The sequence below is a fragment of the Podarcis pityusensis genome, assembly GCF_964106645.2.
Source record: "Podarcis pityusensis genome assembly, chromosome: Z".
Taxonomy (NCBI): domain Eukaryota; kingdom Metazoa; phylum Chordata; class Lepidosauria; order Squamata; family Lacertidae; genus Podarcis; species Podarcis pityusensis.
The window spans coordinates 8800458-8818709 of NC_138044.1; the positions used below are offsets into that span (position 1 = coordinate 8800458).

Genomic DNA, 18252 nt, shown 5'->3' on the forward strand with positions numbered 1-18252 from the left:
ACAGACAGACAGACAGACAGACACACACACACGGTCTGTGACTGACTGGTCATCTGGAGGTTCCAGGGATCAAACTAGGAGCTTCTGGATTCAGAGCCTACATTGGCTCCCAGTACATTTCTGAGCACAATTCAAAGTGTTGGTGCTGACCTTTAAAGCCCTAAACGGCCTCTGTCTAGTATACCTGAAGGCGCGTCTCCACCCCCATTGTTCTGCCCGGACACTGAGCTCCAGTGCCGAGGGCCTTCTGGTGGTTCCCTCGCTGTGAGAAGCAAAGCTACAGGGAACCAGGCAGAGGGCCTTCTCGGTAGTGGCGCCCGCCCTGTGGAACGCCCTCCCGCCAGATGTCAAAGAGATAAACAACTACCTGACATTTAGAAGACATCTGAAGGCAGCCCTGTTTAGGGAAGTTTTTAATGTGTGACATTTTAATGTACAGTGGTGCCTCAGGTTACATATGCTTCAGGTTACAGACTCCGCTAACCCAGAAATAGTGCTTCAGGTTAAGAACTTTGCTTCAGGATAAGAACAGAAATCGTGCTCCAGCGGCGCAGCAGCAGCAGGAGGCCCCATTAGCTAAAGTGGTGCTTCAGGTTAAGTACAGTTTCAGAACAGACCTCCAGAACGAATTAAGTACTTAACCCGAGGTACCACTGTATTTTTAATCTTTGCTGGAAGCCGCCCAGAGTGACTAGGGAGACCCAGCCAGATGGGTGGGGTACAAATAAATTATTATTATTATTATTCCACCAAGCTCCTAACCCTAAAACGTCTTTAGCTCTAGCTCCTATCTGTACCAGCCACACCTCAGTAGAGTAAAATAGTGAATGACTATAGAGCCATGGGAGAGCTGGGAAGCAGACGTCACCCATCAGCTCTGCTATGACAGGCCAAGTCCATCAGGCCTCCTCTCCCCTCAGCTGCCATTCCACCAGACCAGGAGCGATGGGAAGCAGGGCTCATTTCATAAACTTTGTCAGAGGCCCCGCTCCACCAGGCACCTCCTGCCTCTCTTGGTCAATATAGGAACAACGATTTAGAAACTTGCACCTAAGTTTTGTTTTTCCTCTTCCTTCCCTTCCCTTTTCCCTTGTGTGTGTAAGCCTCGTGGGTAAAAACTGCCTTGTTTTGATTGTGTGTAAGCAGCTCTGGGAGCCTTTCTGGCTGAACAGCAGGGTGCAAATACTCTCAATAAATATAGGATGCAAGCCCTTATCACACGTTCTGTGTGTGTAGAGGGGGAACTTCTGGGATGTTTGGGGTGTTATGGGAGGGGCAGTACCTCTGGTGGAAGCTGCCAGCATGCAAGAGTGGGCACACCTTGGGGATGGCTTCCCCTGGCCGGCTAAAACAGGCGAGGGTAGCTGCTGGGTCTCAAACCCTCAGTGAGTGAGGGGCTTCCCCTGCATGCAAAGATAGGCTCCGGCAAATGGTGCAGCTGAGACCAAGATTGGGTCCAGCGGTCAAGACGGTGGTTTATGCATGTGCTGTAGAGGGAAGTGACAAAATTTGGGGAAGCAACCTGGCATGCAGTTCTTTCCTGCCATTTTCACAGGGGAAAAGTTGGGGTGTGGCAACGCTGTCCAATTATGTTAGATGTCGTGCCACACTGTTCCCGCTGGTGTGAATTAAATTTAACATGGCGTGCTGGTATATCAGTCAACACCGCCCCCCGATAACACAACAGGTACTACTGCAGTTTGAAAGGAAGATCAGAAAATGGGACAGGAGAACTTACACAGTGTTCCTCACATCTGAATGCACTTTTAGTCCTGGAGTTGCCCTTGTAGGACTCAGCAAGGAAGAGGGTGGGGGAAGCACTAGAATTAGTGGGCACCACCTCTCATTGGCCCTGGCGCTACCTGCTGCTGGGCTCCTTGCTTCCTGCCCTACCAGTCCCAGTGGATCAATTTGCGTCAACCTGGTGCCTTCCAGATCTGTGCGACTACACCTCCATCAGTCCCAGCAATGAACAGTCGTGCTTGCTGAGGCTGATGGGATGTTGGCAGGGCAGCAGATTAGCGGAGGCTGTTCATGATCTTGCATAAGCCTGCCCTGGATTTAGGTAATTAGATTTGGGGCTCTGGCTTATTAAACTGGCCTATCAACCAGGAACTAGTGGGGCTACTCTACATATACTAGAGTAAATTGTACATAAATGTGTGTGTGTGTGTGTGTGAAAATAATATGCAAAAAAAGTGTATCAGGAGAAGTTTGCACTAACATGTTGGTGAATTATCACGAGCACTTAAAAAAGAATTGCACGCTGACGTGGAATTGTGGAGAAATGAAATTAAGACCGGATAAGTGAGAAACTGAAATTGACAGATTCATTGACCCCTAATTCTGGAGGTAAAGGAGAAATTAGTGGATTGAATTGGAAAGAGGAGAAACTGAGATTGGCAGATTCACCCACCCTTGGTCCATAGCTAGTCCCAGAAACCTTGCCAGTGTTTCCTCTTTGTTAATTCTTCCTCCTTCCCATCCATCCTCTACAGATGTTTTTCTATTTCTCGGACAAAGTGGTCCTTCTTTTTGACTTCTGGAAAACACACACCCCAGCAGGTAAGAAAACAGCCTTATCTCTTAAGTAAATTTGAGCTGCTGAGGCAAACAAGAAAGGTCCTTGAGGATGAGGGAAGATTATATGAAACCTTAGCCTCAGAAACAAAGATGACAAAGCTTGCTCTGTGCTATACATAAGGCTTCCCTAGGCAACTGACTCCCTAGAATGCTTGGCTTCATAATAGTTTTGAGGGCCAAGAAGGAAGAAGTCAAACAAACCTAACACAGGATTTATCCACACTGTACTTAGTTTTTACCCTACTCTTTCCAGACACAGGCTTGCACTTTAAAATTCTTGTGTCTGAGTACTCTTTCTTTGCCCTGGAGCCTTCCCTGCAAAAACCTACTCTTTAGTGCTCAATTGGAGCAAAGGGCAATTCTGCTTTTCCAGAGACTGCTGTTTGCTTATAAAGATTGGGGTTTTGTAGGGAAAGCTCTGGAGCAAAAAAAGGGGGGGCACTTGGAGACGGAGTTTTAATACTCTGCTGTGCATGGAAAGAACAGTGGAAAGGTAAGTGTGAAAAAGCCCATAGAAGACCAATTGTCCATAATATATCAGCCATGGCTCAGTGGCAGGGCACCTGCTTTGCATGTAGGAGGTTATGGGTTCAATCCCCAGCATCTCCAGGTAGAGCTGGGAGAGACATTACCTAACTACATGGACCATTGGTGTGACTCGGTATAAGATAGCTTACTCTCCAGTCTCGTCTCAGTCATGCATGGTGTGGTAAAAGAATGGGGGGCCTGTGAGAACTGCAGCTCCCTTCAGGGGCAGAGAAGGTAGTTAAGGAGAACTTCCTCCATGCCAAGGGTACGGAACCTGCTGCTTTCCAAATGATGCCTACAAGTCCCACAGTTCCTGACTACGAATTATGCTGGACTTTGTGCAAGGACATCTGGATGCTAAATCAGGGATTGTTGGATATATGTGAAAGGTAGAATAGGTCTGGAAGAGACTCAGCCTTCACCCCACCTCCCTAAATAAAAGTTAAAGGACACCCCCCCCCCCCGCTTTTACGCACAACAGTTAAAAAACAGTTAAAAAGCATACAGGCACAGAGTTAAGGGAGGATGGACACAGGCACGTGAGTGAATTATGTAATTTACATGAACACACACACAGAGCACATGCCTCTTGGACAAGGATATAATTGTTGAGGCTCTGGTAGGTTTCTTGAGATCAAAAATAGCTCCCTATAGATGAGCAATGAAAAAACCAACAACCCATAGCAGTGGTCTGGTAGCTTGTGGGAATTAATATAAGCAGTGTTAGGGAAAAATCTCATAATACAGACCAGCGGAGTTTGGCAGTCAAAGCCAGATATATATATATATATATATATATATATATATATATATATTATTATTATTATTAGAATCATTTACAAAATATAAAATAGAACCTTAAAATTGTTGATTAACAACAGGTATGTAAAAACGTTTGAAAGATGGTTAGCAAAAGGAATGCTCCAGTTGCTTCTTGAAAATTTGACATTGTAATCCTACACATGTCTACACCTGGGATTAAGTCCCACTGAGTTCTATAGGTCTTACTCCTAGAAAAGTGAGCGGAGGGTTGCCACTTGAATCTCCTTCATTTCCTCTCACTCTGGAAGTCTTATTGAGCCTCCTGCAGCTTATTGTTGTTTTGATAAAGAGGGTATTTATAATAATGAATGATCTTTTGATATGAGCAGGTGCTGATGTAACTGTTTTGGATATCATTACTATGCTTGCCTCTTAATAGTTGTATTATCAGTACACCATTATCTTTATTGCATTTTAATATTTCAGCTGTGCCACAGAGTGCTAAAACTGCATATAAAATGAATTCTCCTCGATTTTCCCCTCCCAGAAATAAGCTTATCTTAAAACACATAAGGGCTAGAAACTTGCACTCTTAAAAAAAACCCCAAAGATAAGGTTTGCAGGAAATGGAATCCTGCAGTTGAATTATGCAGTCTGTAGTTACACAGAGGTTTGGGAATGGTTGTGTACAAATATATTTTTACACCCACCCACCCATCTCCAACCATAAATCTGTTTTTTTACCCAACAGGGATGGTGCTCTCAGTACTGGTGATCATGCTGCTTGCGGTGTTGTACGAATTCATAAAAGTTGGCAAGGCGAAAGTGCTTCAGTACACAATGCCGCCATCCATTGCCTCCAGCATCAGCCAGGAGACCTTGAGAGAGCCAGAAAGGGCATCTATTAACACGGGCCTGGAACAGCTAAGCAGCTCCCCAAAGAAGTAAAAAAAATGGGGTGGGGTGGGGAAGCAAACAGCAATCTGCAGAAAACCTGTATTGATGTTTGCTCTGATTCCGCTTTAAAGGGTGGGTTTTCATGGGAAAAGCTCTGGAGGGGCAGGGAAAATGCGTTCAGACACAGAGCTTTAAAGTGCAGACTGTGCCTGGAAAGCATGGAGGAAAGTTAAGTGTAGATAAGCCCTGACATTTGTTTCTCTTTCCTTTTGGAAAAGTTGGTTTTCGTGGCATGTCGTCCAGACCCTGCTCCATGTGGTCCAAGTGGTCCTCGGTTACCTGGTGATGCTGGCGGTGATGTCTTACAACACGTGGATCTTCCTGGGAGTGATTGCGGGCTCTGCCATTGGCTACTACATAGCATACCCACTGCTCAGTCCCAGATAGCAGCGCTGGCATCAGCGCAGGAAGATGGTTTAACAGTGCCGATTAACTGGAGACTCCTGCCTTGGGAACAGATCTGTGGTGCTTGGATACTGAACTGGGTAAACAGGAGTCACCCTGTTGTAGTTCCAAGATCCTTTCCCCTGCTCCCCATCCTCTGACTTCCACAGGCAGGGCATTTAAACCTTCTACCTTTTTGAGAATGACTTTTTGTCCTTTCACTGGAATTTATTTGTAACTGCCTTTACTAAGTGCCTTGGAACAAATGCTGAGAACTGAGATGTTTTGCTTTCTAACCTCAGGATGTGTAACAGTGGTACCTTGGGTTACAGACGCTTCATGTTACAGACTCCGCTAACCCAGAAATAGTACCTTGGGTTAAGAACTTTGCTTCAGGATGAGAACAGAAATCGTTCAGCGGCAGTGGGAGGCCCCATTAGCTAAAGTGGTACCTCAAGTTAAGAACAGTTTCAGGTTAAGAATGGACCTCCAGAACGAATTAAGTTCTTAACCTGAGGTACCACTGTAGTCAGCTAAGCCTTGCACTGTCTACTCTGACTGGCAACTCTTGAAAGTGAGGTGGAGGGCAACTTTACCAACCCTTCTACACTTTGTCCTCTGAGGGGGTGGAACCCATGCCAACTTCATTCAAAGCACATGCTGTGCTATTCGGTGCATTCTCTTGCGGGCTTCTTAGTGTAGGAGGGCAATGGTGGAGATATATAAAATTATACATAATGGGAAGAAAGGGGATTAGGAGAAGTGCCGCCCCCCCCTCCCGCCACTTCTCATAAACCTAGAACTGGGGTCATCCAATAACTCAGAATGGTGGGAGGCTCTAGCATTCAGGAGGGAAGTGCTTCTTCCCACAGCACATAAGTAAATAAGCTATGGGATGCATTACTGCTATAGCCATCAACTTGGGCAGCAATAAATGGCAGCTGGACAAATTCTCAGAGGATAATGTTACAGGTGGCTGCCAGTTGTGATGACTAGGTCCTACCCCTCCAACATGCCTCTGAATCCCAGTTGCTGAGAATCATTAATGGTAGAGAGCCATTCAGCACATACCCTGCTTAAAGGATTCCCATAGGCAACTGGTTGCCCCTTGCCACAGTCAGAGGCGGTATGCTTCTGAATCCCAGTTCCTGGAAACCACAGGAGGTGAGAGGGCTCTGGTGTTTGGGTTCTGCTTAAGGGCTTCCAATGGAAGTGTCTGGTTGGCCACTGTCAGAACAGGAGGCCGGAGTATTTGGGCCACTGGTCTGACCCAGCTGCTCTACTTTTGTCCACTGTCAGAACAGGCTGCCAGACTATATGTAAAGCCTTTGGTTTTTACCAATAGAGCTCTTACATTCTTTTATTTTTCTGGGGGTGGGGATATTGGATTCAGGGCACAAAAGGGAAGACTCTGCATAATTAACATAAGGGACTCACCACCACATGGTGAGGCTGTAAAGAGGGGGGAATCAAATGTTAGCCTCACTAATACCTTGCGGGACTGGGTCTGGTCAATGCTTGGGGGACAGAGAGCTGCCTCATACATACTCAGGCCATGGTAACAGTACCACTTTATTCTGCTTTGGTCAGACCACAACTGGAATACTGTGTTGGGAGGAAAATGTACACAGGGTGTTTAGCAAGGATAGCCTATGTGGTGCCTTCTGGATATTGTTGGTCTGCATGATCAGTGATCAGAGATTATGGGTGCTGTTGTCCAGCACAACTAGAGGGCACCATTATGGCTCTAGATGCTGAACCAAGGAAAAACGTTTGTGTGGCTAAATTAAAAATGAATGTGCTATGAAATCTGATGCAAAAATCAACGTCAAATAAAATATTCTACTTAACACATCAGATTTCAGAAGTTTCTTTATGGTTTTCAAATTAGGTGAAGGGTGTCTCAGGTTGTTCCTGCATGTGAAAACTACACTTTCTTCCCCCAAAACTGCTTAAGCACATTCAGCACATACCTCTGTGGATCATTCCAGACTGTTGCTACTTTTGGCTGGCATTCAATCACAAGCTGGCATATTCAGGGCGAGCCATCGAAGGTGATCTGATGCTCTTGTACAGCATGCCCACTTAACTTCCCCGCCCTGCCCCAGCCCAACCAAAAATGAACTTTCTGAGCTAAGGAAAGAATGGGAAAGGCATCGTAAAGCGAGGTAATCACGTTTGCTGTATGCTAGCCTCTCCACAAACCAAACAGAATGGATGCTCAACAGACGGGTGGTGATGGCTCACCACCTAGCACACACAGAGCAGGATGAATGCAAAGCAAACAGGTTGGCTGTTTCAAGGTTGGCTAGAGAGCCCATCCCAAGGGAGGATTAAAAATGCTTAAATTGTAGATCAGGACAAAAAGAGTTTTGGTGGGGGAGAATAAGAGAGGCTGGAGTTATCAGTAGTAGAGTTTGGCTGTCTGAGAGTCTTACAGGAGAGGAGGATCCTGTATCCCAGACAGCTACTGTTGGGACTCCTAAGGCCCAGGCAGCAAAGCCAATGGACATTGATTGATGATTGTTGTAAACCACCTGGATTCTATGAATAGCAGTGGATAGATAGATAAACAGAGATTATGGGAGTTCAACAACACATGGTGGTCCATAGATCCCCCCCATCCTTTGAACCAGACTCAAGTGAGGAAGAATGCAGGAGGGCCAAAAGTGCATTTAGATGTGAGAGGTTATTGCATTAGTTTTCTTGATTGTAATGCCAACACTTCCGTCCATTTTCTAATGTTCTTTTCACACTGCGGTACCCTTTGCATTATGGAACAGTGGGGTGTTTTTTTTGCCAAAACACCAGTACCGTGTGCTAAATTTCATTCCCACCAGTGAGGGTGGTGGTGTTGGCATCCGTCATTGTGGAGACAATGGAGGAGTGACCTTTGGAACTGAAGTCAAGCTGCTGGACAGTTGCAGCGCCTGCTGTTGCTGTAGAGACCAATGCAGGAGAGACAAGTTTTGTTGCAGCTGGGGCAGGTGAAGGTGTCCGGTTGTGCTGCCGTGACATTTCTTCTCTCGGTGTTTCTCCCAGCGGTCATTCCTCCTCTGGTCACTGCTGTGGATGTACAACCTGACTGTCTCCAGACACTGCAAGGGATTCCCACACAGCAGGGTTGATGTTGCCAGACATTTGCAGACATCTTTGTAACACAGAGTTGGTTTGCCAACAATAAATGTTGCTACTTCCCCACCCTCTGTTCCCCCATGAATTCCCCCTATGAAAACATCAGGAAAGAACCGTAGACCAAGATACCATCCCAAATTTTGTTACTTTTCTCCCATGATTTTCTGGGTTAAGAGGGCTGCAAATGGATCTTTCGTGCTATGTCCCATTGCTTTTCTGAAAGTACCTTTGTGTTGTGTGAAAGCTCAGAAACAGTGGGGGGGGGGGGGAATGAACAGCTTGAGAAGTGTCAGGGAAATGGGAATAAAATGCAGTGTGAATGCAGCCACAGTAAAATCAATTGGAGGCCTGTCTGACAAGAGGTTGTGTCCTCTCTTTCAAGCACACAAAATTTCCAAACGTCTTTTTGTCAAGAGCCCAAGCGATGGGAAGGAGGAGGCAGGCTGTACTGATCTTAAATAAATCTAGATTTTATTAATAATATATAAGCCACATTTCCCCCCTCTTAAACATTTGGTATAAGTTTTGCAATAAAGTATACTGGAAGAAAAAAGGTAAAAAGATGGCAGGCTTTAGTTCCCAAGATTAAGGCACCTTTTGTTTTACGAAGAGCAGAGAGAGAAAGTGAAAATGAATGGCTAAATAGGTCTCCATCCCCTCCTCCAAAAAAAAAAAAAAAATTCTTAAAGAGACATTAAGGGAATAATGAACAAGCACTTTGAAACTGGCAATGGTGCCACAACTGCAGGAAGGTTTGTGTGTGTGTGCGTGCGTGCGTGTGCATGCGCAATGTGCATTTACATGCAAGGCTTGGATCATGGTCATTCAGTCTTCCCAATACTTTTGGAAAAGTGTACAATAGTTCTGCATTGACATTAAGACACTCCATTTCTAAGTCACTAGAGCCTTTGGTGGGCTTGCTCCCTACCCACTCCTTCAAACTTTAGTGGAAGCCAGATGCCCCATTGGCCTCCACTGTTTTCATTCTAAAACATCATTCTGTCACCACCTTAACGAAAACACATACAAATGTACCCGTGTCCATTTGCTTCCCTGCCCTCCTGCATCTATAAAAGCATGTTTGATAGGTGAAAGCAACAACTTGGCCACTGGGGAAGAGGAAATGTGATGGGGATACGGAACCGGAAGGCCTCCAGGTGTTGTTTGACTGCAGTTCCCATCAACCAGTGTAGCCAGTGACTAGGGATGGTGGGAGCATCACCAACACCTGGAGGGCCACAGGTTCCGCATTCCTGTACAAGAGGCCCCTTCAGTGTTAGTCAACTTTGGATTACCCAGATGGTGTTGGACTACAACTCCCATCATCTCCAGCCAGCTTAGCCAACATTCAGGGATGATGGCAGCTGTAGCCCAATAACATCCAGAGGTGGAGAACATCCAACAACATCCAGAGGTGGACTGATGGGGAAAAAACTTGTAATGAACCACTCTCAAGTATACAACATCTGGATATTATCTAGAACAGTCCTCCTGAGGTGGTGCTGTTCCATGGCTAAGGATTGACTGCCCTACACTTTCTGGGATGACAAGCTCCTCAGATTTGATTTGCCTCATAAACTAGAGTCAGAGGTGCTGAGAAATGAGTGAGTTAACCCTCAGATAACAGGAAAACCCAGCGGTGCACCCAAAGCTACCCTACTCAGAGCAGACTCACTGAAATGTGCCTAAGTTCACCATATTATTAATATTATACATTTATTTCACAGAATCGTAGAACTATAGAGTTGGAAGGGACCCCAAGGGTCATCTAGTCCAACCCCCTGCAATGCAGGAATCTCAGCTAAAGCATCGAGGACAGATGGCCATCCAACCTCTGCTTAAAAACCTCCAAGGAAGGAGAGTCCACCATCTCTGGAAGGAGACACCCCCACTGTCAAAACAGCTCTTTCCATCAGAAAGTTCTTCCTGATGTAGGTCTGGGTCCTCTACAGCTGGAGAAAACAAGCTTGCTCCATCCTCCATGTGGCAGCCCTTTAGGTATTTGAAGATCTCCTCTCAGTTTCATCTGTACCAGGGTTTATACCCCACCTTTTTCTCTGACAGAGACTCACGTCTATTAATTTCAGTGGGTCTACCTCAAAGCGAGGACTAACTTTCAGCACAATCCCTAGAAGCTCCAGGAGGCAATAACCATATTCCTTTTACCCATCAGGGGTAAAAAGAAAAGTGGATATTTTTGTAAATTCAATATGTACACGCACGCACGCACACTTTCAATGGGACAACCCATCGCTATGGCATTCAGTTTGCATTTCCCAACTACCCAGAATCACCAACGAAGAAACGTTCTAAAACAAAGTGGGCAAGTTCTCTTATAATTTTCCTTGCCTATAAATTGGGCGCAGAGAGAGGCCTACTCTAAGTAGGATGAGTATTGGATAAAAGCCTTCACCATTAACATATCTACCCAGTGTCTTGCATTGGTGGTGAACCTACAAGATGTATGTTACTTGACCCCTCCCTGGGCAGGGAAGAAAACTCATTCCACAGCTCTGCCCTCATCCACATACGTTCACTGCTTTCTGCTACACACTTCCCTCGTTCGGCCTTAACAACTGCCACATCCGGTTTCTCTAACCTTCATTTGCATCGTCATTCTCTAGTGAGAAGGGACTCGCTGGCTCTACCTACTAGGCCCTGCAGCTAATATTCCTACCCAGATCCTCAAATCTCTCCAAGTGATGGGAGTTGCGGGACTACACTAGGACATGGCTGTCAACGCTGGGGAAGAGAGGTGGAGATGCACAGGTGATGAGATAACAGTTAAAAGAAGGTGACTACCCTTAAAAAATATATAATTATCAGTGGGGCAACAAGACTGGATTAAAACACAACCAAGTTCCAAGAAAATGAAGGTGGATTGGAAGAAATGCAGAAAAGCATTTTCTATATCTGTAGTGGAGGGCAAGGAGGAGGGAAGCAGCTGTCATTCTGTTCCTGTACCCCAGACATTCCCTGGAATCCAAGGTAAAGTGTCTTTTCAGTAGAACTGGAATGGGGGAAGGAGACCCCTGATGAGCCAATTGTGAACGAAAGGTGCAAAGGAAAGGAATGTGAGGAAGCCAACCTAATTCCAGGCTTACAGAAGCCCAGAACGGTCAGCATAGTCCCAAGAGAGATAGCTAGAAGAACTGATATTATTTCTGGGGCTGCTCCATCCCATCCCCTGTGCTCCCTCCCAATACTTCTCTGGATGGATTGAGCACATGCAAATGAATGAGGCCAAAGAACCAACTTTAGGCGCTTTGCTCTCACCTCGCCCTGCCTGCCTTCTCTCCCCCCCACAGCACCCCCCACAGGGTTCCCCAATTCGAGTTTGCCTTTGGCATTGACACAGCCAATAGAGGAACCCTCTTGCATAGAGGTGGGGCAGCTGTCCTAGAACTGAGTCTGCACCCCTTCGCTGCCTTCTGTAGCCCCATGGCTGTTCTCCACAAAGGATTCCTTGCTCGTCTCACAAACTGGGGTCACCTCCACTTGCACCCCCGTCTCCTCCCCTGTCTCCTTATCGCTAGGCTCAAGGCAGCCCACGCAGGACCCCCCGTCGGCAGCCAGGGAAGGCGATTGGGCAGGAGAAGTGGGCATGGAGTCCGTAGCCTCCTGCGCCTCTGCCTGGCACTCAGCGGGATGCTGTGGTGTTTGCTTGCCTGCCTCCCTGGTGGCTTCCTCCTCCTTCCCCTCCATGTGTTTGGGGTCTACTTCGCTCTTCTGGGCAATGGTGCCATTGCCCAGCTGGGAATCAGCCTTCTCAAGCGGAGCCTTGACGCAGATCTCCTTCACCAGCATCGTACGAAGGTCCTTCACGCTGTCAGGGGACCCCTGCACAGGAGGGGAAGGACTGCGGTCCACTCCCTCGGGCTCCAGCTCAGCTGCACCTGGGGACCCCTCCAGGGAAGTGACCTCGTAGGGAAGGGCCTCATCGTCAACGTGGATGACTGAAACGACTTGCTTGGCCCGGCGCTGCTTCTCATCTGGCAGGTCTGAGTCCGACTGCCTGCCGAACTCCTCCTCCCAGTTGATGGGTGTCTCCTCACCAAGCAAGTGCAGGTTGGGGTCGCTGTTGTGCATCACGATGCTGTCGCGGTACAGGTTGTGTTTCCGCTGCACAGCTGCCTCCTTCACAGCTGAAATGTGGAAAGGAAAGGAGCATGAACAGGACCACTAATGGGACAATGCATAAGGCCACATCCACACCAGGCATTTAAAGTGCGATGATACCACTTTAAGCAGTCATATCTTCCCCCCAAAGAATTATGAGAGCTGTAGTTTGTTGAAGGTGCTGAGAGTTGTTAAGAGGCCCCCTAACAGTTTGAAAGCACATTAAAGTGCAAGTAGATAAATAGGTACCACTCCAGCAGGAAGGTAAACAGCGTTTCCGTGTGCTGCTCTGGTTTGCCAGAAGTGGCTTAGTCATGCTGGCCACATGACCCGGAAGCTGTACGCCAGCTCCCATGGCCAGTAAAGCAAGATGAGCGCCGCAACCCCGGAGTCGGTCACGACTGGACCTAATGGTCAGGGGCCCCTTTACCTTTTATTCCCCTCAGAGATCTACAGTTCCCAGGGTTCCCTGGGAAGAACAATATACTGTTAAACCACTCTAGGAACTAGCACAGTGATGTCTGGGGTAGGCATCTTTCTCCCCAGTGATGTGGTGGGTCATGGGGGAGCACCTGCATCATTTGGTGTGAAGCCAGACCCTCTCCCCATGGTGGCTATTCTGTGACTGGCACCCACGGTGCCCTCTCACATCTCCAAATGTGCCCACTGACCCAAAAACAGTCAGCGACCACTTCAATAGAATAGTAACATCCCCCATGAGGAGGGCATTTACTCCTCCTTACCCATCATGATGTCTTTCATGACAGATTGCAGTACCACCTCTTCGTAGGTGTTTTCCACCAGGATGAAACGGGCAAAATCCTCAAAAATCAGTTCCTGGAATCTTGAGAGGTCCTGCCATGGGAGAAAGAAAGAAAAGTATTTTGAAGGAACAACAGAAAAAGGGAAAAATAAGAAAGGAGAGAGAGGGGGAAGGAAGACCCACACTCAACAAAACGAAGTGAAGTGAAGAATAGAATTGACTGGGAAAGAGACTCTCTAATAATAACAGCCCTTAAACATTATTTTAATTAATTATCATTATTTTATTCTTTCTTTCTTGCTGTAGTGTATTTGATTTAAAAATTATGAAAGTTTTTCTGCCGTACAGAATTGCCCAAGCAAAGTGCAATCTGAAGAACCTTATAGACAAGAGTGGTTTTACTGTTGTCATTTTTAAAAAGTTATGCATAACATTTACACAACAACCAGCAAAAGGAAACCAGTGGCGTCTCCAGATGTTGTTGAACTCCAATCCCACCAGCCCCAGTTAGGGGTGGTGAGAGTTGCTGCCCGGTGCAGGCTGTTCCATTAGCACTTACTTGCAGAATCACGTTATCCCATAAGCACCCACTCTGCTTCAGCCTGTGGTCTGTGTGATGTTAATATTCTGCACTTGTAAGAAATTGATCTTTTAGTGCAGCAGCAACTGCACTTTGGAACTCCCTGCCTTTTAACATCTGGCAGGCTCCCCCGTAGTCTTTTCGGAGCCTGCTGAAAACAGTTTCCTTTGGGCAAACTTATTCTCAACATGTGGACGCTGCCATGTATTTTAATATGGTTTTAGCTTATTGCTGATTTTATTCTTTTCAAATGTTTTGAATACATGCTTATTTTTTACCATTATTTTTTTTTTTACTGGTGAGAGTTGGTTATCAATAGATTGTCAGCTATGATGGCAAACTGCCCTTTAAGCTAAGCAAGATCATTGTTTGCCACATCTTGGCATCATCTAGGATGTCAAGTGCAGAACAGGACAGCATGGCTTGGCCCAAATTATCTTGTGGGTCAATTGAGGAGACATATCCAAATGGGACGCGGGTGGTACTGTGGGTTAAACCACTGAGCCTAGGACTTGCCGATCAGAAGGTCGGCGGTTCGAATCCCCGTGATGGGGTGAGCTCCCATTGCTCGGTCCCTGCTCCTGCCAACCTAGCACTTTGAAAGCACGTCAAAGTGCAAGTAGATAAATAGGTACCACTCCAGTGGGAAGGCAAATGGCATTTCCATGTGCTGCTCTGGTTCGCCCTGCTGGCCACATGTACGCCAATAAAGCGAGATGAGCGCCGCAACCCCAGAGTCGGCCACGACTGGACCTAATGGTCAGGGGTCCCTTTACCTTTACCTATCCAAATGTGATTTTGGTTTAAAATGCAGTGTAAGGTAGTCTCTATGGGAGTATATTGTATTTAATTATGGGGTATCAGAGTTTTTGGGCGGCTAACCAGGCTGGGATAGCAGGCTTGTTGGTTTTTGAATGTCTGATGTAGATTTTTTCAATTTCGTTGTTCTGTATGGGACAATAACAATAAAAACTATTGTATGGTATGGTAGGCCGAATGAGGTCCTCGTGCCAGCGGTTCTTCCTCTCGGCCATGATGCTAGCACACGCCTTCTGAAAGGGAGGCTTTGCTTGCCCTTGCATTTGTGCGTACCCCTCTTCCTCTTGGGGGCTTGTGCTTACCCCTTTGCAAGTGGGGGCCAGCTTCTTCAGCAGGAAGGGGATGGTGATCTGGAGCAGGGCCTCCCGGAAGAACTTCTTCCTTACTGTGCTGCTGTCGTAGTCATATTTCTGCAGGGAGGAGAGAAAAGAGGGGGCAGAGAGTCACACCACTGAGACAGAGGGAAGGGACTTAAACCATGTAAGAGAAGAGTGGTCTGCCTAACCTCAGACCTAGAGGACAAATGCAACCCACCAAGCCTTGCTATCTGGGCTTAGGGGAGCTACAACTCCTCAACCACCACCCCCTCTCCCACACCAACCCCTTTACTGCCCCTGCTTGCCCCCCTTCCTTGAGGGTTCCTGCCTGGCTGCAATGTGTCATCAAACTCTTATCATGCCTCTTGCTTGTCTGGGTGGCAGGTAGAGAGGGGTGAATGTAGAAATTAGCCTGCTGTGCAAAGTGAAAGTTTGCATCCATTGCCCTGTCCACTTTTCCCCTATGACTCTGCCCTCCGCTGGCTATGGCCTCCTACAAAGTTGCCCAGAAGGAACGCTTTCCTTGGGGTGAAAACATTTCCACAACATGTAACCAAATGGGTACGGCAGATGGTTTCAGGCAGGTGTGGGAAGGCAAAAGCCAGATTTCCTTTTAAATCTGTCTTGACAAAAGAGGCAGCACTTAAAATAGTGCAAAAATGGCACCTGATGCCTATACGGTTAGTTCATATTAGCACCTCCTACTCACTAAACTGTTGGAGAGGCTGTGGAATGGCACATGCAGTGGACGTATGGCAAATTGGCTTGGTTCTGGGAGGAAGTATTTGTCCAAAATAAAAGCCATTACTGAACAAAATGCCTCTAAATTTCCAATCTTCCCAATCTTTTCATGACAAGTGATATTCACTTACAGCTGGAATGTCTAGCAAGTTCTTCTCTGCTAGTGGTCAGGCTTGTAATAGCGAGATACTTAAGAAGGTGTTTCTCTGACAAATTGGTACAATGAAGTATGGCAAATCGCACTTGTGGGGAAATTGAATAATAAAATAAAATTGGCACGAGGCACGAAGCACAGAGAATCTTTCGCTGGCACAGATTTGTTATGCACATGGCTGAAAATGAAAACGGAGGTATTTTATAACTTTAGAAAACTTTTGCTAGTGAGACGAGGTGGTTAGAGTGTCAGACTAGGACACGGAGGACCAGGGTTTAAATCCCTACACAGCCATGAAGCTCAGTGGGTGACCTTGGGCCAAGTCACTCACTCTCTGCCTACCTCACAGAGTTGCTGTGAGGATAAAATGGGGAGAACTATGTATGCTATCTTGAACTCTTGGATGAAAGGTGGGATAAATAAGTGATAAATAAAATGTAATGGAATTAAAAATACACTGTTTATCACCTTATGTACAGATGGTTGACTGGGATAGGAACTTATTATGCTATTTGGATGCTATTCTGCATGCATTCCCTGAATACCATCTTCTTGGGTGATATTTTATTACTTGTGTGTACGGTGTTGTTAAATGTCATAAAAATTTAATGAACAAAATAAGAATGTAAAAAGGAAAGAGAACATTTCCCCCGTTCCTGACCTAATGCCATGTGGCTTGATAGGCTACCAACAGTTCTCAACCAGGACAGCTCAGTCAGCAGACAATGAAACTCTTAAATTTCAGGGTTGTGGGTTCAAGTCCCACGCTGGGCAAAAGATTCCTGCATTGCAGGGGGTTGGACTAGATGGCCCCTTGAGATCCCTTCCAACTACATTTCTATGTTTCTATTTGCTTCTTCCAGAAGCCAGCCTGGCAGGTCTGATCCAGTGCAAATGGACCTAAAGGTCGGCAGGCAGGCTCACCTTAAGCACCCGCTCCAGGATGCGCTGAATGGTTTTGCAGAGCTCATCTTTGTCTGGCGATTTCCCCACCTCCTGATGAAGGAGCGTCTCAAAGGTGTACACGGTATCATCCATTTGCTGCAACACCCAAAAACAACAAGTAACCGTTTATTTAAAAGATATAAAACACTGAATCATGTTGCTTAGAAGACCACTGGCTTTGGAATAACTGTTTTAAACCCTGATTTGCTTGGGGCTCTGCCTCTACAGACCTCTTTGCTGAAGCGCCATTGACACTTGATGGAGAAGCACTATGACATTCTACAGATGTTCGGATTTGATAGCTTAGCCGCAAAAAAAAAAAAAAAAAAAAAAAACCCTTCTGAAATTAAAATAAGTGTCACAATTATGCTCTTAAACCTTTCGATTGTGTAATTTTACAGCATGCCTAAGTTCATTTGGATGTCATTGTTGTTTTTGATTTGAATTATTACATGGAAGAAAGAGAACCCAAACTGCACATAAACAAAAAAACTTAAAACGAGAATGTATGGCTTGTAAAACATGTACAAATCATCCTGGCCACTAGAGGGCAGTGGTGGCAATTCCCTGCCCAAACAGGGTCACAGAGAAGACCTATTCACCAGAAGTTGGGGGTGGTGCTAGGCTGAAAATTTCTTCAACAGCAAGGTAACCCAAATGGTGATTTTACAACAAAGAACACACACAAACATCACTGGAGGCCCTGTGATTAAATTACCGTATTTTTCGCTCTATAAGACGCTCTACCAGACCACAAGATGCACCTAGTTTTTGGAGGAGGAAAACAAGAAAAAAAAATATTCTGAATCTCAGAAGCCAGAACAACAAGAGGGATCGCTGTGCAGTGAAAGCAGCAATACCTCTTGCTGTTCTGGCTTCTGAGATAGCTGCGCAGCCTGCATTCGCTCCATAAGACGCACACACATTTCCCCTTACTTTTTAGGAGTGAAAAAGTGAGTCTTATAGAGAAAAAAATACGATAAGTGAAGGTTTAGCTCTCTTTTTTAAAAAAATGGCAACGCTCTGGGACATCTAGTGAAGTTGGGTGACAATAGTACTAAGGGCTACTCTCTCAGCTTGGTTGATTCATCTGATTGGGGTGAGAGCTGAGTGAATCCCTCCCTTTTGGGGGGAATTGGGGTAAAAGGTTCAATGGGGGGCGGAGATTCAGAACAATGGGTTCCATCCACTGCTAGTCCTACTCAAATTTGACACTAATGGGTCCACTTTGCATGGAATTTAGTTAGGGATAATTTACTGATAACCTACTGGGACACGGGTGGCACTGTGGGTTAAACCACAGAGCCTAGGACTTGCTGATCAGAAGGTCGGCGGTTCGAATCCCCACGACGGGGCGAGCTCCTGTTGCTCGGTCCCTGCTCCTGCCAACCTAGCAGTTCGAAAGCACGTCAAAGTGCTAGTAGATAAATAGGTACCGCTTCAGTGGGAAGGTAAACGGCGTTTC

The 18252-nt window shown here is 46.2% G+C and overlaps 2 protein-coding genes across 3 annotated transcripts in view; one reads left to right on the forward strand and one right to left on the reverse strand.

Moving 5' to 3' along the window:
- Window positions 1-18252, forward strand: part of SLC31A2 (solute carrier family 31 member 2) — a 72297-nt gene that overhangs the window by 5409 nt on the left and 48636 nt on the right. Inside the window, exons 2-4 of one of the 2 annotated variants that reach the window (XR_013981737.1) lie at window positions 2499-2565; window positions 4625-4817; window positions 5049-5555. Coding sequence is in view for 1 of the 2 variants with exons in the window: in XM_080991035.1 (XP_080847161.1) it covers window positions 2499-2565; window positions 4625-4817; window positions 5049-5217 (429 nt within the window). In the remaining variant the exon portion in view is untranslated. Of the gene's footprint in view, window positions 1-2498; window positions 2566-4624; window positions 4818-5048; window positions 7067-18252 lie in introns of those variants that run through there. The other variant, XM_080991035.1, reaches the window with a different exon arrangement.
- The window catches only part of NIBAN2 (niban apoptosis regulator 2), a 96024-nt gene continuing 86570 nt past the window's right edge, over window positions 8799-18252 (reverse strand). Inside the window, exons 11-14 of the mRNA XM_080990883.1 lie at window positions 16767-16883; window positions 14933-15040; window positions 13212-13323; window positions 8799-12494 (exon numbers count right to left, since the gene is read on the reverse strand). Of these exons, the coding sequence (XP_080847009.1) occupies window positions 11749-12494; window positions 13212-13323; window positions 14933-15040; window positions 16767-16883 (1083 nt within the window). The 3' untranslated portion in view covers window positions 8799-11748. The remainder of the gene's footprint in view (window positions 12495-13211; window positions 13324-14932; window positions 15041-16766; window positions 16884-18252) is intronic.